This window comes from Pavona decussata, unplaced genomic scaffold (assembly GCF_977016875.1).
Source record: "Pavona decussata unplaced genomic scaffold, jaPavDecu1.1 SCAFFOLD_21, whole genome shotgun sequence".
NCBI lineage: Eukaryota > Metazoa > Cnidaria > Anthozoa > Scleractinia > Agariciidae > Pavona > Pavona decussata.
Genome location: NW_028145444.1, coordinates 1,097,347 through 1,119,297, shown reverse-complemented (window position 1 = coordinate 1,119,297; position 21,951 = coordinate 1,097,347). Strand labels below are relative to the sequence as shown.

The 21,951-nt window shown below is 38.5% G+C and overlaps 1 protein-coding gene across 3 annotated transcripts in view; it reads right to left on the bottom strand.

The window, feature by feature from the left end:
• Positions 1 to 258: 258 nt before the first annotated feature.
• The window catches only part of LOC146486103 (fibroblast growth factor receptor 1-like), a 94,708-nt gene continuing 73,015 nt past the window's right edge, over positions 259 to 21,951 (bottom strand). For 2 of the 3 annotated variants that reach the window (XM_085098142.1, XM_085098150.1), the window contains exons 2-16: positions 18,047 to 18,196; positions 15,032 to 15,358; positions 12,947 to 13,246; positions 12,470 to 12,609; positions 11,543 to 11,765; positions 10,875 to 11,127; positions 10,189 to 10,340; positions 9,350 to 9,460; positions 8,029 to 8,219; positions 7,722 to 7,844; positions 5,751 to 5,821; positions 5,094 to 5,134; positions 4,628 to 4,727; positions 3,477 to 3,576; positions 259 to 883 (exon numbers count right to left, since the gene is read on the bottom strand). In XM_085098142.1, the coding sequence (XP_084954268.1) occupies positions 851 to 883; positions 3,477 to 3,576; positions 4,628 to 4,727; positions 5,094 to 5,134; positions 5,751 to 5,821; positions 7,722 to 7,844; positions 8,029 to 8,219; positions 9,350 to 9,460; positions 10,189 to 10,340; positions 10,875 to 11,127; positions 11,543 to 11,765; positions 12,470 to 12,609; positions 12,947 to 13,246; positions 15,032 to 15,358; positions 18,047 to 18,196 (2,315 nt within the window). In that variant the 3' untranslated portion in view covers positions 259 to 850. The remainder of the gene's footprint in view (positions 884 to 3,476; positions 3,577 to 4,627; positions 4,728 to 5,093; positions 5,135 to 5,750; positions 5,822 to 7,721; positions 7,845 to 8,028; positions 8,220 to 9,349; positions 9,461 to 10,188; positions 10,341 to 10,874; positions 11,128 to 11,542; positions 11,766 to 12,469; positions 12,610 to 12,946; positions 13,247 to 15,031; positions 15,359 to 18,046; positions 18,197 to 21,951) is intronic. The other variant, XM_085098157.1, reaches the window with a different exon arrangement.

The following is a 21,951-nucleotide window of genomic DNA, read 5'->3' as shown; positions in this document are numbered from 1 at the left end:
ATTTTTGGCCTTGATCGTGCACAAACCACAATAGATTTTGAAATGTGTTGGAATAACTGGCTAATATAGATTAAGCTCCTGTTAAAATATCAGCTGTAGTGTGAACGTTAAAACAAAAGATTGTGCACGTCGCGGCCCGTCCAACCTAAATTGCAGCACCATTGTTATCAACTTTGAACATGGTAAGGTTTCATAACCTGTCCCTCAATCAGTAACTATGCGGACAACTAAAGAATTTTACTGATGAACTTGGCACTCCGTCTCAAGCTATTAGGATCAGGTTCTTTTAAACTACTAAAACTATGAGCAAACCATTGTGTAAATGATAACGTAAGGCCCTCCTTTTTTTCGTAAAGCTCTACGATTATTCTGGGAAAATTCCTTAGAGGACTTACCGCAAGAATAAAGTATGTCTACAAAGTTGCCAGTTTGCAAAGCTCGTTAAAGTGAGCCCAGCCAAATTAGCCAAATTAGGCATTCAAGGCGCAGTTCACAGTCTCGTCGGTTAACAATCGTGCTGAATCCCCGAGAAATGATCTTGGGAGAACCTTCGGGGGAAGAAGTGTTCTTAAAAATTAGCTTTCATCCTTGCAAGACAAAAACATAGTAACACTTCGATATTAAATGATTTGAATTTTCATGTCTGCATCGAAATTCAGTGACCAGCTGCGGGTTTTTATAATCGACGCTGAAACGTAAGGCATCCTGTGCTTCATCCAGTCAGCCCAACATCTAGAATTTGGGTGTTCGACGCTGGCCGATGAATGCCCTTCTATCAGGTTTTGCTACCTTCCATCACCTGCCCTCCCCTCCCCTCCCATTTCCCTCAGGAACGGCTTATATCGAGGCTTCAGTCCTCATCGTTTATGTTGGCATAAGGTCTCTGAAACAAATGGAACGATAAAAATCAATAATTTAATCAAACAATCAAGAAAGTTAATAAGCCGCCGAGGGATAACTTTTCTTTTGAGGTAAACAAGACATTTCTTAGACTCGGTTAGTTGGATAGTTAACCCGTCTTTCAAGGTAATTCAATTGAAAACGCAGTCATGAGTTTGCAACCGGGATTTTCCGACGATTGAGTGAGTACTCCGGGTAAACCTGTGTATGAAATTACTTCAAAATTTAGCGCGATTCCTTCCCGAATGCTTAAGATCTTTTTATTTCTTCCTTGAATGCTTTCAAAATTGCATTAAAGATATTGTCTTGAGCCCGGTTGTTCAAAAGCCGATTAAAGTTAATCCACGATTGATATAAAAGCTAATTGCTCGTTAAAAATAGCTTTGAAGGCTAATTTCAAGCTGATAGTGAAGAAAAGTCTACGTCAAAACCGAGGGACTAAAATAGTTTGGAAAAATCTTTACTTTTAATCACTTTATTTTAAATCAAAGTTCACGTTAACCCAGGATTAAGTTAATCGGTGTTTGAATAACTGGGCCCTGAGTTTTGAAGGTCTTATACTCATGCAACATTCTGAATGAGTGTTCCCCTTGTTTTAATTGTTGGTGGAGTATTTGTTTTTCAATTGGCGCACCTCTTATTAAAAGACGACAGTATTTAATTCAAATTGCTGGCCGGCTACGAATGAAGAAATGGAAAAGCCCGGCTTTATTCCTTTCCGGCTGTCTATTGCAGATCGACCAAGATGAAACAAAAGAAGCAAAAGCAATTTTATTTGTTTGATTAGAAGTCATGGCAAATTCTTTCGACTTTTTACTCATAGATTTTATTTTCACTATCCTCCATTTCGCGCCTTGCATGTTGACTCACGCTTCTTTCCATAAGCTCCAGTCACCTCGCTGATAGCCTTATTCTATCCAACTTTACAATTTTAACAAAATGGCGATAGGCCTAACACAACCACCAACGTTGTAATGTTTCAAAGATTTCGACGTGTAATAAAAACCACAATTATATTACAGTGTTTACTACGTTCCAGTCCAGTCCAGTCCAATCCAGTCCATATTTAACAATTATTCCATGAGCGCGCGTTGGATATGAGATGGTAAATAGCCAACGAGGCGCGAAGCGCCGAGTTGGCTATAACTAATCTCATATCCAACAAGTGCGAATGGAATAATTGTTTTATTAAATTCTCCGCGTTTGGACATTGCTGTTGAAGTTTATTGAATTTTTATATTTTAAAAATTTAAACGACCGGATGTTGAGGCAGCCTCCGACCAAAGCGCGCGAAACCTAACGATCACATGACACGCGCAGCGCTTTGCAAACGGAGTTGAATGAAAAATCGAAAGCGAAGAAAATCGGACACAGTCGGACATCTAAAATTCAAGAAACGTTTAAATGTACGAATTATAACCTTTCTGAGACTAGCATTCAAGTGCTTTTGAAGTTCCAGCTCATCGAAAAGCGTAATAGTTGTGCACATTTGAGCAAATGTTCTGCTGTGTGGTGCCGAGCGAAGGAAGAGATCAGGGCAAGGACAGCTTTTTTCATGCTGAACTGAATTCCTCGCGGACGATTTAAAACACTTCAGGCAAGTCTAAGTGTAAGAGGTACAACTTCACTGAGACAAGCATTCAGTGCAAGTTTTTAAACTTCAAGCTTACTTGAGAAGCGTAAGAGCTGCGCACATTAGTGCAAATGTTTTGCTGAGTGGTGCCGAGCGACGGAAACGAACATTATGGCCGCCGCTCGTACGGATTTCGTAGATGAACCATCTGAAGTCCTCGTAAATTCGTAAAAACATGACTGGGCAGGCATGAAGCTCTTCCTGAGAAATTTCTTCGATTGGCTTTAACCTCTTACCGCCAGGATTTGCAAGCCATCCTGAAATTTTTGAAGGTAACCGGTTGTTATTGTTGTTGTTATGTGATCTAAAAAATCGTAAAATCTTGCAATTTTGAAGATTTTAAAGGAAACTTCAGAGATACGTACCATTAAATAGTGTCATACCGAACTTTGTGGCCTTTATTGTTGTTATATTGAGATGGCATTGTTTGGTATTTCTTTCTTTTCCTTTTTTTTCCCTACATTTTTCCGAAGAAACTTTTGCCTCCCGCCAAAATTTAGCTTAGCGACACCTGGGGCTTTCGTTTTCCATATAAGGTCAAACTACGGTATATGAGCTGATAACCGAGATTTAGTGAACCAATCAGAACACTAGAAATGCAATATCCGAGGCTGAGAATTTAATAAATTACAATATGCCCTGACGAAGGGCAAAGACTCCAAATGTCAGTTCTCGAATCTCTTTACGGTGGCCAAATTAACTTACCAAAGACAATCAGTTGGATTGTCAAACATTTAGCTGAGTGGTTTATCAGTCAGTCAGTCATTCAGCCAGTCAGAGTAGCGAGTCAGTCAATCGGATGGTCAGCTAGAAAGCCATTTGGTTGGTTGAGAAACATACTTTTAATGCATTAACTGGAAACAGTGTGTGAGAAACGGCGTATGAAAACAAACAAACAAACAAACAAACAATCAAACAAACAAGAAGAACATTCAATACACACCTTGTATTCTCTTAAGTACGAATTTAACTGTTTAGTTATGGCAGCAAAGTTTGGCCTCATCAATGGGTTTTCTATCCAACAGGAAGACATTAATCCGTATCTGAAAATGCGGCAAGAAAGTATGTTAAATTTTGGAAACATATGCGCATTAACAAAAAATGTTATGTAAAAACAAAAACAGGAACTGAAAAAAAATTGTGTATTCTAGTTATTGTTATTATGTTATTATCCTAGCTATCATTGTTTGTTAGAGCGGTTTCCAATTGAGTGTCGTAAAACCAAAACCAAAGTAATTACTCTGGCCAATCGCAACAGATGTAAACGACACAACGAGCCAATCAGCATTCCAAGCAAATACATGTAACTGGCGCCAAACGCGGGAAAACGCGTGCGGCCAAAACACGATTGGTTTTGGTTTGGATTCCCATTGGTTGAGGAAGTGGCGCGAGCTTTGTTAACCAATCACAGAGCGTAGCAAAGCAAAATCAAAGCAAACGTGAAATTACTTTCCACACTCAATTGAAAACCGCTCTAGTACTTATTTACTGGTATTTAATTATTGTTACTGTTTATTATTTGTAACTAGTTATTTGATTCATTGTACCTGAAGCAAAGTTTTGATATTACCCTCGACAAACAAAAATATGGCGTATGTTACCGATGAAGACCTCAAATCTGGGACAGACGTCGTATCTCGGCAAAATCTGGGACGGTCGGCAAACAGTGAAATCCCCGATCGTCTCGGATTTTCCCGAAATACGAAAACTAGAATTTTTAATTGGGCTCAATTTAAACTTTAGTGTAACATAGGCGACGAGTGACTATACAAAGGGTTGATTAATTGATCGATTGATTGATTGATCAATGGATTGATTAATTGATTCCGTTTTTCCCAGATTTTTGTCATCCCTTGGAGATTCTCAGCTTCTTCGTGCCTTTAACGGGTGAAAACTTATAGCAATTGTATATGTCCGGTTTTCTCCTTTTGCTTCTGTATTGGTTCTCATCAATGTTTTTCTTCTAAAATTCCCACTTGTCTCAACTCGAGTAACATTGAAATTGAAACGTCAAAACTGGACTTCCTATGTGGATTTGAAAACGTAAAAAGGCGATGTTGACGGGGACAATTGCACAAGAGTTATTAAACTTACAGCTCGTCTGAGCAATGTTCAGGACGGGCCATCCGGAAACCCAAAGACAGACAGGCGATAAGGTCTGGTGGAGTTCTTATGGTAGGGTATGGCTTCTCTCCTAAAACGGAAATAAGACACGCAATGTTAGAGCGGTTTTCTATTGAGTGTCAAAAGTAATTTCACGTTTGCTTTGTTTTCGCATTACTATGCTCTGTGATTGGTTAGCAAAACTCGCGCCACTTTCTCAACCAATGGGAATCCAAACCAAAACCAATTGTGTTGTCGACGCACGCGTTTTCCCGCGCTTGGCGCCAGTTACATGTATTTGCTTCGAATTCTGATTGGTTGGTTGTGTTGTTTACATCTGTTGCGATTAGCCAGAGTCATTACCCTGGTTTTGATTTTACGACACTCAATTGGAAACCGCTCTGTGAATATGTTATTGATTACTGTTGGTAACAAACAAATTGTCATTATCACTTACCGTATGTGGCGATTTCCCATAAAACAATACCAAAAGACCACCTACAAAACCAAAGCGAAATTATATATACCAAACTGAATAAACGAAAGCAACAAATAAAAATTGCACCAAGGTACCTCCCCTTATAGACACCAGCTTACGGACACATCCTTATTACGGTGAGCAGACATTGTAGAAATGACAACAGTCTTTGTATAAGTCAATATATGCATTTTGAACATCACCCTTCTACAATCAGTTATTCCTACCCCTTTTGGTGTCAATGTTAAAGCGATTCGACTGTAACAACATTAGCTATATAAGAAATGCACTGGCAATTTTCTCCTTGATGATCGAGACACAATAAAATACATTCGTCCCATGTTAGTTTGGATATTTTATTCAGTAAAGCATAGTAAGTCAATATAGGGTCAATATTGCATGAGGATCATCCTGACATAGTACCATCTCTATTACATTGAGCCTTTCGCGACTTAGACATGTTACAGGCCGCGCTTATTTTGATCAAACTGAGTACAAACATCAGTTTTGATAGTGTATTATTGACAAACATGTTGTTAGACTTTCAACTCGGCTTTAAAGGTACAAACTTGGCATAGTTGTGACCCATGGGATCTAAGTAATAATGATCGATGATCGCATGACAATGTTACTTACACGTCACTCTGAGAGGTATACACTTGATCTTTCAAAGATTCTAAGGACAACCATCTCCAGGGGACTTTACCCTATTGGAGAGAAAACGTGATCAGTACACCTCAAAAGTCGGACAATTCTCGTATAAACATCATCATGAACTACAGTCGAACTTAAGCTGCCACCCTCGGGGAATGGTTAAGTGACGTCCACTTAATACAGGTTGAACAGACTAAACATCAAACACAATAGAAACGCCATTTCATTTCACATTTAGTAACTTTAAATGTACAGTTTATGCACAAAAACATGTACAAAATCACCTTATTGGTTAAGAAACTGCAACGATAAAATGGAATTACAAAGGACATAGGATATAGTCAGTATTGTAGGTCGTTAGAAATTCAGTTACCTGGCAGGCTATTCGTTGCTACTCAGATTTGAGTGGTTTCGTCTTAGAAAGTGACCATTTGAAACAGGTCAAGACAATAGAAACAGCTTGTTGGGACTTAGTAAAGGGTGACCGCAACAATTTTAGTACGTATAGAGGTGATGACTCGAAAGAGTTCAAAAACTCATAACAATTCATAAGCCCATTGACCTATCAAATGGTCGATAAAACATCACGTGCAGTGGTTTTGAAACCCGATAAAACCTCCCTCCTTATTAGTATGCGGTGTTTAATGATTTCCTCGTATGCTAATTTCCAACGTTCACAAAAGCATCATTGTTATGAACTCTCTTGACACACGCTTTTCCAGGTATGTTTTTGAAGCCGTTCAAAAAACTCGCAGCACGTGTTTTATCTGGTCAAAACCGTAAATCCTGATAAAACACTGCTGTTCGTGTTTTAAACATTACGTACAAATTATAGGAATTAAGGGTAGCAATTTTTCGGGACTTTGACAAGTGACCGCTCAAAGACGGTGACTGCTTAAAACGGCGCTGCTAAATAGAGGTTCGCCTGTTTACATCTAGTATTTAGGCTATGTTGACACGGGACCGGTTCCAAATGGTTCTGATCTAAAAATCGTGACGGATAGACCTTTTGTTCATACGGGACCTGCTCACCGTACCGTCAATGCGTTCCCGATCAGGTCCGATAACTGGACCTCCAAAAAAGCAGGTCCAGTTTTGGAACCGTTTTGGTCCCAAATGGATCTGCCACCGGGTAAAAACCTGGACCAGTTCCTTTTGGCACTAGCAGGGCAATTAATTAAGCTTGGGTACTAGTTGAATTGATCGTACTTCGGTCTAGAAGAACACGAGGAGGTAGGCATATAGTCGTTGTTTTGGTCGGCATACTTCTTGGTTTAAATGCCTTAAGGCAGCTGACCGTCCTCCAAATTGCTGTTAATACAATAATCCATCGGAAATCTCGGAACGATATCTTTCGAGAAACCTTTCGATAATGTCTTCATATTTCCTTTTAACAGTTTAATTTCCCAATCTTTTCCGTTTGAAGCCTAGTAGGCTTTGTAATCTATAAGGGATAATTGATCGTCCGTCCAGCTGAAGGCTTTATCTCCTTCCTTTGTCGATTTAGCCTTCTTCGGCGTCAATTTGAAAGCTTCAACGTGCTTTCTGCGCATGCTTAACTGGTAGAAACAGCTGCTTTTCTTACTTCGATTCAGTACCGAACCATAACAGACCGGTCCCGTGTGGCCTGACGTTGATAAGCGGAACCGTGACGTGTGAACACAAATGGTCCGTTCCAGGATAGGGTCAGATCCATTTGGGACCGGTTCCGTGTGAACATAGCCTTAGTTAAATATTTTAAATTATTACAAATTGTAGCATCAAAGTGTTTAAAATTTGTGTACAGCTTTGTTCAGTTTCAATTGTCTGTTATCTAATAATATGTACACTCATCTGTAAGTCAGACAATGCGACGTATACGATGGAACTCTGTAGTATTATAAAAAGGAAACACTGTATCCTCAACTTAAAAAAAAAATTGTATGAATCTATATATGGTTCATCCCTACTTACACTGGACGTTTTCGTGTAAACTCCATCAACTGCAATGTCTCGAGCCATGCCAAAGTCTCCAACTTTAGCCACAATGTTCTCGTCAATGAATATATTTCTGGCTGCAAGGTCGCGATGAATGCACTGAAGAGAAACGGATACTGATTTTTACGGTTGGTACGCGGGAAAATGCTGTGATTTCAGGCCAAACATTTTGGCAGTTATAATAGGTGAGATTAGATAAGTAGTAATTGTAGGTGAGATGGAAGCCTAGAAAATGTTCTCGCCAAGCAGAAGCGAGTAAACACATCAATGCAACATATCCTACCTTTCTCTGCTCTAAATGACACATTCCTGAAGCGATTTGCAATGCTATTATTAGCAACTGGCGGTCGTTGAGGCCAAAATGTACATTTTCATAATTCTTCCCCTCTCCATTGATAAATTCGACCCTCTTGGACCTCAGAAAGTTCTTTAGGCTGCCACCAGAGATCAGTTCAGTAACTACAAGAATCTTGTCTGAAAAGCATATGATACATAAGTCATGTGTAAGGACAGGCCGGACAGCCGGAGGTTCAACTCCTTACTCACTGATACCAACTTGTACGAACTGGAAGCCCGGAAGCGGCATGTAATTCATGGTAAGGTTACTAAGGTACGGGTGACTATATGGAGATTTAGGGTTAAGGTTAGGCTAGGGTTAGGGTTATGTGGGTGACTATATGGTACCCTAACATGAATTTCAGATTCATAGACCTAAAAAATGTACCTTTTTTGTTCATTTCAGAAAACAATGGTAAACCGAAGGCACAAGACTTTCCTTATTGATAGCAATCAGGTAGATATATAAGCTTAGTAAAACAGGACTTTCTGCTGGGTTTCTAGTGCTTGAACTTATAACTTTCGGTTCAGGTCTATTTTTGCGAAACTTTATAATGCATTATCAGTGAATATAGTTGTAGTGAGTAAACTGAGATCACTTGTTACCTGGAGATTACTACTGAGTCCATTTTCTTAAAAAAGGTTTAAAGTAGGTAGTTATGTCTCTACTGAGTCACACTTTGATCAATTGTATTACAAAACAAACAACGTTAAGATTGTCGACTTTTCGAAAAATTGTTTGACAACAATTTGATATAATAATGACTACTCACTTGACTTTGTGTTTCCTTAGCAACATGATTTTGATAGCCCAATTTTTTGGAAATAGGCCAATTTACAGTTGTGTGCTAGGTGACCTGGTCTTGGATTCTAAGCGAGGCTGGGGGTGACCTTGTTTTGATACAAACCTCACTGCTTTTCATGCTGTTCTTATGCTAACCGATTTGCATTTACATATGAAAAGCAGTGAGGTTTGTATCAAAACAAGGTCAACCCCAGCCTCGCTTCCAATTCAAGACCAGGTCACTAAGCACACAACTGTAAAATGGCCTATTTGCATTTTGTTATCTTATGAGAAATGTCACGTTTGCTCTTGTAATTTCAACATTTTTACACCATTTTGATACTTATTAATAGCCAACCTCCAAGTCTCACTGCTTTAGGCTCAATGGTGTGGAAATTGCCAACACCCTTTCAAGCTCAGAAATAGGGGTTTTGATTAATTTTTAACTGTGGACGAAGATAAATGTTGTTTGGTTAAAACTTACCATTCTTTGTGCAAGCCCCGACTAAATGGACTATGTTCGGATGCCGCCCGGCTTGTCTTAACATCTTTATCTCACTCAGAAGTTCGGAGTTGTCAGTCTCACTTGAGGAATCTATGCACAAAAGGCCACAAAGTCCACTCAATATTAATCTAGTACGACTAAATTTATTTAAGAATAGTTAAACGTGCTGCCAGAAGCTCACCGATACATGCAATCGAAAATCAATCAATCAATCAATCAATCAATCAATCAATCAATCAATCAATCAATCAATCAATCAATCAATCAATCAATCAATCAATCAATCAATCAATCTGACTATCTATCCTTCAGATGCAATGTAAATTACGAAAAGCCGCAGATGAGTTTTACCAGTGAACATGAGACATCAGACCACAAGTAAACAAGTTGAGTTCAGATTCAGTAACTTATCGAGGACATAATTGGGCTCTGCAAACGCTGTTGGTTAGCAAAAGCGTGACATTGTTTTGTAATATGGTGTAACTGGGTATCGGTGTTGGGAATCGTGTTTCATTTGCTTCGCATTGTAAACCTGTCACTATTGGTGGACTGCAAAAAAAAAACAAAAAAAAACAAAAAACAACTGATATAGAGATTTTAAAATAAATAAAGTTCCCTGCAAATTGCAATTTTGTTTCGTAAACGTTCTTTGAGAGTGATGTAGAGATTCAGGTGAAAAAACAAAACAAAACAACAACAACAAAAAAAAAACAACAACAAAAAAACAAAACAACAACAACAACAAAAGGTCGTGGGCATTTTAATACCACACTTAACCACAGAACGAAAAGTGAAATTTTGAACAACGGTATTCCTACCTTTCAACTCCTTCACCGCTACATCAAAGATTTGTCCATCTTCTCCGCGATAACGCCCTTTGTAAACAACTCCGAACTCCCCTTCTCCAAGAATCTCATCGTGAAGCAGCTCAAGCCTTTCCAGGTCAATCTCCCAGTTTTCACTCGTGTCCCTGTGATAATTTCGGGAAGTAGCACCATTAGACATTTATTTGGGAATACTTTGGTGCGAATACTCAACGTTCGTGGAATTTTATGTTACCGTAACAACCATATATTGATAAGCTTTTCTTTCTGAAATTGAAATATGTTCCTGTATTTTCAATGAGAGAGATTGATTCTCAAATGAAACTTTTATATTTTAACTGAGGTTGTTGAGTCCTTTCCTGATAAGTAGTAATCACCTCTTGGTCAAATTTTGTCTTTATGAAGTTTTAAGGAAATCAAGAAATCAAAGATCACGGACCCAACGAAACTTTCGTTTAGAAATCATGACACGCCATGATCTCCAGTTGTAGGCCTCAAAGGAAATTTTCTGTTTGTACTATTCACCTTTTAAATTTCAATGTGATAACTTCTAACTCTCGGAGTTTTGACGAGGGTGAAGGGGGTGCCTCCATCTTACTCTTGTTCTTTTAACAAAGCAACACCAAAGACAACAAAAAAGTAAAAGTAGTCTAGATGGGTAAAGAAGAGCATGATGATACCTTTTGTCGTCCAAAACAGTGTCTGAGTCAATGAAAATGCTTGCATTTCCTTCGGCGCTATGATAAGCAGTATCCTTGTTCTGTAGGTCATCAATCCTTGGCGTCTGTCTTTTTGATTGTTGCATACCAGAACAGTCTACTTGTTGTTCTGCGTTTTCTTTCTTTCTAGGTTTTGGTGGTCTTTCGGGAGGCAAATGAACATCATTGTGTGTAGGAGGTAACTCTCTCTTTGGCAGATCAACACGGAATGCACCTGCAGGCAATTGAAACGGACTATTTGAGCCTGGCACTCGAGATCTTAGATTAATTTTTTTTCGAACAGTATCAAAACGTACAGAATGAAAATCTTATTCCATAGCTAAAGCATAAGACTTTTCGAAAAATATCAAATAATAGGAATTTAAAATTTGTGGAAAATAGTTCGGGGAACTTCAAGAATCATTATCTTTTAAGGACACGAGCTTTTCAAAGCTAGACTTTGAAATGCAGGTAGTTTTGGCCAGATCAGAAATACGCAGGTTATATACTTTACAAATAGGCATTCATTATGGTCAGGAACCCATGCCATGGACTCTTAAGCACGCGCTAATTTTCGAGTAAGGCTGGCTGTCTAGTGAACGTAACAAACGACGAACACTTTGTCTTTGTTTACAAATGCATCACTTCACCTGACAACAGTTCTGTTCCAGGACCTATCAGGTGCACGGTGTCGGATCCTCGAGCCAATAAAGGTGAAGCCGGGCTATCGATAGTATCGTAAGGGTGTTCTGGCATCTCTTCTGAAGAAGGTATGGTAGTAGACTCCGATGACATTACTTCAGCTTCCAATGACCAGCGTTCTTCGGAATCCGTCGAGCGACTGGAGACCATAGCGAATTCTGTGTCACGTGGCTGAAAAAAAAAGAAGCATTTCACTTTAGAAAAATTATGAACCGCTTAGTTTCTACGCATGTGAAATAAATGTCTACTCGGTTTATGTCGCTTGATATACCTGTCGAAATGTCGACGATTGATCTTAAATAAGCCTTTTACTTACGACTACACATTGACTAAACGGTTAATGTGTCAAACATTGTAGCAGTCCGGACTTGCACTCCGGGTATTGTCAATTACTTCGGAATTTTTTTGTTGTTGATTGGTTCTTCTCAAACTCATTAATAATTCATGAAGAGAAAACAAAGGAACTTACTACCGTGAAGGAGGTTTGGAAATGTGATCTTAATTATTATAACATTTTGTGAACTTTTGCTTCGAATTTCTCCAAGAATTATCAATAGTTTGAGAAGATATATAGTGTTTTCACATGACGTCACGGCGGCCATGTTGGTGTCACAAAACAAAGAAATGGCGGCCATGGTGGTGTCCCAAACTAAACCTCTGGGAATCGAACTCTATTTTTATTCGTTGTTCTCTATGTTCCTGATCAGCAGAAAATGACAGTAAAGGAGTCTACTTGTAAAAGAGCAATGATGTATGGTACTATAATGTAACTGGGTATTATAATTCAAAGACGCGTTCTAAGAGTAAATAGGCGACTATTCCTTCGCAACGTTTGGATTCGAAGCTTCTTCATGCATGGCAGACGTGTTGCGTACCTCATTAGAACGTCTTGACCGAAGATACAAATACAATACACTGATTCCGCAAATAGTCAACGCTACGACGATACAAGGGATGGCAATGCCAACGATCTTGTCGTGTTGTGACGTTGATTCGTATATAGATAGCCTTGGAACTGAAAGAAGGAAAAAAGACACATCCCTTGGGTTAATTAAGCAACGTGTTCACGTGTTCGAAGTTCATATTCCTATTCAAGGGACATGGACTACTAAAGTATAGCGATATATTTTGTTTTCATATGAAAGGAACCCAACCTCAAGAGCAAGGCATTGTTGTTGTTTTTCTGGTGATGGTATTGGTGTTGTACGTCAAGAATTGTTACTGTTAAAATAATTCTTATTGTTCTCTGTCTGAAATGCATGCTATGTGCGTTATCTATAAGGAACTGTATAATAGACAGTGAATGAATGGTGGATCTACTCTAATTTTCGTGATAATCCGTTGCTTCTCACCTGTATCCTCCTGATACAAGAAAGCGGCCCTTGACGTCTCCCTTCCAGCACTGTTCGTCGCGACACAGCGATAACTGTCAAAGTCCTCTCTGGTTACTCTTTTTATAACAAGTTGGCTCTGACCCTTTTTTATATCTGTTATAGGCTGCACCGTCGCCTTGGTGTGTGAAATATCTGAGCTATTTCCGTTTATCCAGGTAATATTTGGCTTGGGATGGCCACTAACTCTGCATGTGAATGTCACGTTTGCACCAATGCTCGCATTTTGAATCTCTGGAACAATTCTTGGTCTTTGAATGTCTAACCAGCAGAAATAATAGAAATATGTAGCTACAGCTAACACCAAATATCTCGAGATACGTTTTTATGGGTGCATGCCACTTTGTTTTAAAGACGGTACCTACTAATACAGAGGTATTTTTTGCGCAGTTTATGACTGTGCAGGAAAAGCATTTCTTAGCAAGGGCTATTGGAATCCAAAGAGAAAATTGGGGGTAACCACGCATTTTTTTTTAGAGATAATCAAGAAACAATGATTCTAAAAAGCGCTAAAATTCAAAGCCATGTATGGCATTTTTTCCCAAATTAAAAATTAATTATCTCTGAAAAATGCATGGTTACCACCATTTTTATTTATGAATACAAGGAGCACTTCCGCTAAGTTTTGCTTTCTTCGCATATTAAGAAACCGTGGAAAAATATCCCTGAATTAGTAGGCACTAACCATAGGAAACCCTTGTATCTCGAGATGCACAGAACACATTCACAGTAATAAAAGTAGGTTCCTTCCTTGACAAGAGTTATTAATTAAGAGCCTCGTTTTAATCTAAACAGTTAGGCTGTGCTGGAAAAACTTCGCTTTCATTGTTTTGAAGACATCACGTCACTAACTTTTTAGTCCTGCCGCTAACTGGATAATGGCGAGTTTTCAATCACTTAATAGTTGACTTAAGAATAATATCGACGGACAGGAGAGAGACACGCTATATCGTATTAATCAGTATCAAGACGAGTTTGAAACTTTAACAATTAGTCGTAAGAAAACACCTTTATTCATGCAATGATATCGTTATATACTCTTTCAACCTGTATGAACCTTACCCTTATCTAGTGCGTGCTTTGTTTTTGTATTTTCAGACCGGAGCATTCATAGTTTAATCTATAAAAATTAGTTGCCATGGCTACATTAAAGTAAATGGGCACTAATCGACCACATCAACTTTTTTCCAGATAAATTTCTGATAAAGTCCTGAAGTTTCATGGGATTTGCGCTAATATTAGGGAGCTTTTATTGAGCATTTATATGACGTATTTCAGTGTTGTATTTCTTGGTTAATGGCAAAATGAATGAATGAATGAATGAATGAATGAATGAATGAATGAATGAATGAATGAATGAATGAAAAACTTAAGCACAGACGTTCGTCAGCCACGGACAGCAACCGGAAGTCGAATGTTTCCTTTTTTGGCGTTATTTTGCTCCTTACCAAGGACAGGAAAAGCTCTTGTTGATGACTGTGGCTTGACATTACAAACGCGATGGCGCGAAAACGTTCCAAAAAGGGAAAAATTCCATTTTCGTTATCCATCCGTGGTTCAAAAACGTCTGTGGTTAAAAGGGGAAGTATCATGGGGTTTTTGACCTCTTTTGTTAAAAATGATGAAATAAGACCTTCACTTTGCTACAAAATAATTCTAGAACAACGAGAGGAGAGAAATCAACTCAATTCTTGACGGGAACAACTCGTACTCTGTTGTAGCGCATTTTTGAAACAAAAATACGAAAACTTGAAAAACATTAGCCTAGTATTTTTCAAGTTTTAATCCATACCGGCCTACTCTGTCTCTGGCACTAATCGACAGTTTTATCGCATTGGGGTGATAATTTATAACAAACGTGGCAATCCTTTTTTTGTTTCTGTCGTCAGACAAACATTTCTGGGTTTTGAAATGACGTCAAATTTTCGTGATACTTCCCCTTTAAGTTCTCTATTAAATAAACGTATTCAGGTTCAAAGTTGCTGCCGGCAGAATCCACCCCATCCGGTCTAGATAGGGTTCAGAATACTAAAACTTCCTTCTTACCAATGGGAACATCAAACGTCTTCGTGGTGCAATGGCCATTGTCATTGCTTGCTTTACAAGTGTAACTGTCACTGAGGTTCCGTCCAATAAAGGCGCCAAGAACAAGTGTACAATTCATAACGTTAGCTAACTCGCCTCTCGCGATCGGGCAAATACGAATTCGAACCTTTGACGAATTAAACCATTCGATTTTCACTGGTTTGGAATCCCTCTCTGTGTTCCATGGATAGTTTTTAGTTAAACGTGCAGTACAAGTCAAATTAAGGGAAGTGCCAAAGGTCCACAGATGCAGTGATGGAGATGTGGAGATATTAACTAAAGGAGCACCTGAAAAGGCAGATCAATAAAACTATGTTCAGTTATCGACTGCCTTGCTGAGACAAAGCAGCTGTGTTGAAAGTAAACTCAACAGCATGCATTACGTGTTTGCAAACTTTTAAATTCAAGGTTTTTGGGTGACAAATTCAGTGAAATATTGCTAAGAGATGCAGCTCTTTTGACGAATCACCGTATACTGCCCCAGTAATAGACAACTACAAGTCCAAGTTTAAATAAACCCAAAAGAAACCCACGATGAATCCAAAATGAATTATACAGCCATATTATACGGGACCGATAACTTATAACAAACGTCAATTAATAGACCACTGCATATAATGCGTTTACTTATAAGAAGATAAGTTATGATGAACTGTTTGGATAGGTGCCATAAGCGTCATTTCACCTCTTTAACAGTCAGCATATTTGATCTTTTAGAACGGCAAGATAAATCCGCTTTTAAAACAGCTATTAATAATCATATGCTAGGTGGGATCATTCCCAATGAAAAAGAACCAGTATATAATTTGCGTAGGAGAAGGTGTCACCTTCCTAAGATAAAAACGGAGAGATTCAAGAAAAAACTTTTGTAAATAGACTTATTTTTAAATATAATTTAGTATAGTATTTTTCTATCCTGTAATATTGTTGTATTTTATCGTGTATTAATTTTTTACTTTTTCACTGTAACTTAGGATATCTATTTTTATCCTTTGCCTAGTTGAATTAAGACTATTATTGTTATTATTATTATTATTATTATTATTATTATTGTTATTATTATTATTATTATTATTATTATTATTATTATTATTATTATTAATAAAGACCAGTGAGATGGCGTTTCGTTAGCCTGAGCAGACTAATGCCCCATTCATCAGGAAGCACACTAAAGCCTGGTTTACACGTACGACGCAAGCATAAGCGCCTTGTGCTTGCGCTTGTGTTGCTCCGGTTTACACGTACGACGCAACAACGCAAGCATAAGCACAAGCGCAAGAGAATGGAACGATTTCCATTCACTTGGGCTTGTGCTTATGCTTGCGTCGTACGTGTAAACCGGAACGATGCAAGCATAAACACAAGCGCATGGAAAGGAAACTGAAAAACAGTGACATTTTGTCAGCGTACATTCTAGTTACTCACGCGTTGCCATTTTCCGCCATGTTGGAATCAAATCTCGCGCCAAAAGGCAGCCCAGCCGCGCGCTTGCGCTAAATTTTTATGCTTCTGCGCTTGCGTATATCACTTTATGCTTATGCTTATCGCACGTGTAAACATCCTTGTGCTTAGGCTTATGTTTGCGTCCTACATGTAAACCAGGCTTAAGAGCTACCAAGGCTTAAGCACGTTTAAAAGATGTTTAGTTAAACATCCATTTTAAAATTGTTTTCTTCATAAAAGGTGCCTTCGGATTCTTGTTTGACTACAGCTTTAGCACAAATAAAAGCAAAGTTAAATTTTACTTGAATCCTATGTCAAATTCAATGGTTGAGCTTTCTGTTTCCAATTTTCATTATATTTTGTTAAACCTGGTTCCATAATCTGGAAAAGCCAGCGAAATTACATGTGTTAGAACCGTATTACGATCTAATGCCCCCCCCCCCCCCCTCGCCCCCCCCCAAAAAAATGTAATAATAAAAAAATAAAAATCACTGCTGACATAATGAAGAAATCGTCACAATCATCCGACACCAACACCTAAGGAATTAGTTGGCATGTTTTTCAAATAGGCCGCTGACCCAACGCAACGACCGAAATGAGCCAATCACTCGAATCCTTAGAAGTCACGGCATTCAAGTCACAATGCAACAAACCTATAAGAGCACTTCAACAAGAATTTCCTTTCCCTAAGTTTCGACCTTCTGAATACGACCAATGCAATGTCTTTTATAAAATCATGTCCATGGAATTACATTCATTTGACACCAGAAAAAAAAAATCATATCTAGGAGCATATCTGAAAATTATACAAAACAATGTGCTAAAAGCTCGAACGTTTCAAAACATGCCTGAACCTGTAAATCACACAATGACAATGCCACAATGATAAAGGAAACGATCGCACCAGAAAGACACGGAATCATGGCACACGGCCAAAACTGTCGAGGCAATATTTCGTTCTTTTGAACAAACATTAGCTTTAGCACCTTTAGTATGCTTTTTACATTCTTTCCTTATATGAATTTTTTCTACTTATGCATATTACTCTCCATATTTAAATTTTTCTTTGCGGTTTATTTCATCACGCATTTTTATCTGTTGAAGACAGTAGATTGACTGTCGAAAGCTTATAATTTTTACAATCGTTTTACCAGAGAACGCTTTTACATATATTGTTTAAGCATGTTTTGTTGGTGTGAACGGGGCTTACGTTACCATCAGAGTGAAAGGACTCCGATTATGACTTCTACCCAGGTTGTTGAAGCGTCAGCCAATGTCACCACAAACAGTCCTTCTCTGGACTACACCTAACTGGGTGATCATAATTTACGTATTCTATACTTATGATATGGCTCCTAGATTCTAACTTTTTAAATTGTTAGAGTACTGACGATAGTGTAAGAAACTACAAAACACCGCTTGAAAGTGAACTTTGGCAAACATCATAACACCTTAGCACCAGAAAGGTTTTTGTAGTCAATACAACTTAATTAAAAAGGAAATGATATCATCTTTTAGTATAGTCACACTTACCTCCTCTAGGCCGGTCTTCATAACATATCTGGCTTGTGATGGAAGGAAGCCCCAAAAAACAACAGGTGACTAGCAACAAGAAATGCTTGGTATACTGCATCCAACAGAGGACGGACATCATGAAACGCCAAGAAATGTGTTTGATACTGTCTAGATTGTAAGATAAAAATATTGATTTAGTAACCTATTCAGTGGTATCGGCAGTTAAATTTATATATTGCCTTGTTACTTTTCTTTAATACGCCTGTAGGATATCATGGTAGTTATACTCCAAATGAAATTCGTTTGGTCGTTTTTTTTCTGTTCTTCAAATGTCTGAATAATAATCACATGTAAACTCACCTTGGACTAGTTTTATTTCAGACCACTACCACCGATGGTTTGCAGGCAGGTTTCATGGAGGGTGTTGTAATAAACGCTAATTAATTTTATAAATTAACGCTTTATCGCTTTTCCTTATGTTAAAAACAAAAATAAAATTTAGACTTCTTATTTTCCTTGAGTATTGAATAGAAAATAAAACAGTTTGTGTTATTCGTTTATTCACAGGAAAACCGTTGCCATAGCCTTGTACCATCCACGATTACGTGGATTTAGAAGAAAGTTCAAAATAGAAAATTCCAATCCGAATTTTCAATTTTTGTTTTTGCTCGAAGAATTGATCAATCGTTCGCATTCCAAATGACAAAAGGCCCAAGGGAAGCTTGGGAAGAGAGGGCTTGGTAGTGTTTTGGTTAACGTTCCGAGCTTGTCGTGGAATGCTGGTCGCGTTTACTTCGGTTGCAAGTTTTCGGGTTACTTTCGTTATGGCAAGCAGCAAGCACGATGCTGTACCTATCATGCGAAGGAAGGAGTCTGACGTATTGGTATCGAGGCTTTCTTGAGCGTCCCAGGCAAGTAACTGAATAATTTCGTATCTGCTGATTTTGTCGGGGCCGTACGCAAATTCTCTTTGTGTGATCAGCATTATTTCTCGCCAAATCATTACCCTGCCCACCTACCAAACTGCGAAGTTGGTTGCATGGCAAAAAATCCATAAAAGACGAAGACTAACCAGCAAATATAGCCGTAGTTTTTGTTTTCATTTTACAAACAACACCGACAGTTCAAGCATACCAGTCCACCCCACAACTTCTTTGGCGCACAGTTCCAGTTAATCGTTTGACAGACGATTTTCCGCGTAAACCCAATTAAGGATACAAGCTTTTTTTAGCAACAAACTGACTTCAGACTGTGTTTTCCGCTGCGTCACAACAAGATCTTTTACTCGACGCTTACGTCGTCAGATTGTGAGCCTGACTTCTCAAGACTGTTAAACAAGTTCCCGCCTCTTTGCTATAACTATAAATTAAACTGTAATGCTCATGTTTTAATATTAAAGCTGCAATACTATAGGGAAAGACTTCTTCTTTCTCCCGTTATCTGACACACAAAAAATTCAAAATAGAACAGATCTTCGTCCACGCTAGAATTCGCCATTTTCTCCTTGGTAGTTCCCAATGCAATTTTCACTCTTCCAAGATCCAGACCTTTCAGAGCCATCCCATGACGACAGGAAGTGCTGACGTTCTTCCGGTCAGCGAAAGTCAGAAATGTAAATGACACGAAAACGAAAAAAAAAAACAACAACCACAAACAAAATGCATGTTTGTTTATATAAACTAAAATGTATATTAGTATTCGGTTTTCGAAAGTCGTGGAAACGACAAATAAAAACAAAACTTCGAATTTAAATTATTTTTTACCTGTTCGTAGGAAAACGAATGCCCTCTGGATGCACGCATTGAAAGGCCGGTGTGTGAGCGTAAAACGTTGAACTCTTTTTATCTGTGAGGTGGATTTCTCCTGGAGCGTAATTTATACGTTGCGCCTATGATGGATGTGAATTTTTAAATTAACTGACTTTACGTCAGTAAATTACGCAAATAAAATAAAAAGCGATCGATGTATAAACGGCTTGAGTTAACGTAACAGTCGAGAGCTGTTAAACTTTAAACGTTTAGACAAGTTGCCCACACAGTCTCTAATTTCGTTCGCGTAGGTTGTTAAGCCATTAAATATATTCACGTCCGTGCGCAAAAAAAAAAAAAAAAAAAATCACCAGTCCACCAGTTACGTTAGCAGCTCGTAGATCCGTGTGTCATCGTCCCTTTCTTTGACGCAAGGAAAACCATCTGTGCGTAAAATGTGCGCCACATTGGAAATCCACCTTTAGTTAACCTCAGAGAGGTAGTCAGCCCTGATACACACCACCTATCGCCGTGCTTACGAGACTGATTGACACCAGACTTGCTGAAAAAGTATGGAACTGGAAGACACATTTCGTGTATCTTGATGCCTAATGCGTGCCTTTCTGGGTAATCTGCTTTTTACGCCGTTATGGCGTTTAGCGAAATGCTTTTTTGCCTAATACCTTTGCGCGTGATACATTTTAGCATGATTCCTCGTTGCGTGATGTCTATTAGCTAACACAACTTCTCAGATTTCTTCTTTGTACTTCCTTCTTTGTTTCAGTTTGTTTAACAATTTCGTTTTGTCATAAAATTAGAAAAAAATATGTTTCCCGCAACATAAACAAAAAGGCTTTCGCCGCCTTTTTTCCTTGAAAACTAGGATATTCAAGGAAAAGCACTTAAAAAAAACCTGCTATAACAAATATTGCCAAATATCGGCTCCAAATGAATAATTATTACTCTCCAGAGAAACAACAGAACTTCCATTAGACTTTGATTCCGTGGACATGTTGCTCACAAACTAAAAACGTTGCCATCCAAACCCGCTTCAATAAACGCACCACGAAATTGATATGAAGCCGCAGTAATGAGTCAAGGGATACATGATCATGAAAACAAAGCATGGATAGCTGAGTACGGAAGTCATAACTGAGCTACGTGAACTAAAATGTGAATAATTATTTAACTCCTTGTAAAAACGATCATGCATATCATTTTCAAAAACCTTATCATTTTACAATTGATCGACCTCGCATCTGAGAAGAGTTGTGGTTTCCTCTTGTTGTAAACAGTATTACTTCTTACAGAGAATCATGGCGAGAAAACAAAAAGCGCGACTTGCCTCCTCGATTACCGTAGTTCAGATGGTCGGCGAAGCAGATGGTACTTATGCAAAATAATGTAGTGCGTGAAGTAAACAATCTATTGTGCTGTGCCGCCACTTTCCCTCTTCCCGGAAGTTAATTCCCTTCAATATCCTTCTCAGGTCATTCAACTGTTTTTCTAGAACCTCATGTAATATTTTTCAACTGTTACTTGAGCACGTGGTTATACTCTAATCCCTACGTGTCAAGATTTCGACCGCGGTATTCTGTCGTTAAGCAGTGATTCAGTTTCAGTTATAGTTGATCTTGTATCACGTGCGCTGCACAACAATAGATTTGGTTGTAGCCATGCACACAAAATTAAAAAAAAAAAAAAGTAACTATGCAACAGACAGTCCAGAGCAACATTTCTGCACTTTCGATCTATTTACTGCTACTTATTCCAGCAGGGAAATGAGAGAGTATATTGCGCTTTAGTCAGGGTTCACAACAAGCCCTCAATAAAATATATAAGCGAAGGTTGCCCGTGTAAAAGAAACCTTTGGTAAATGATTCACAGGCATATAGATCCTGAGGAAAAGGGCTTTACATAAGAAAAAAACAATGTTACTGTTATTCTATTACTGTTATTCTATAAATGAGAGAGTAGCTCTAACTCCAGACCTTCAGGTACTATAGAGACCCCCTCTTGTCGAAATTTTGACTAGCTTCTCTTTTCTAAACAAAATATCCAGGCGCCTCGGCCGGATGGACCTGGGGAAATGGGACCCACGGCTAGCCCCCTATCTGTCAACTGAGTTCATATGACACAAAGAACTTGTAAATCAATATGAAATCATTTATCGGG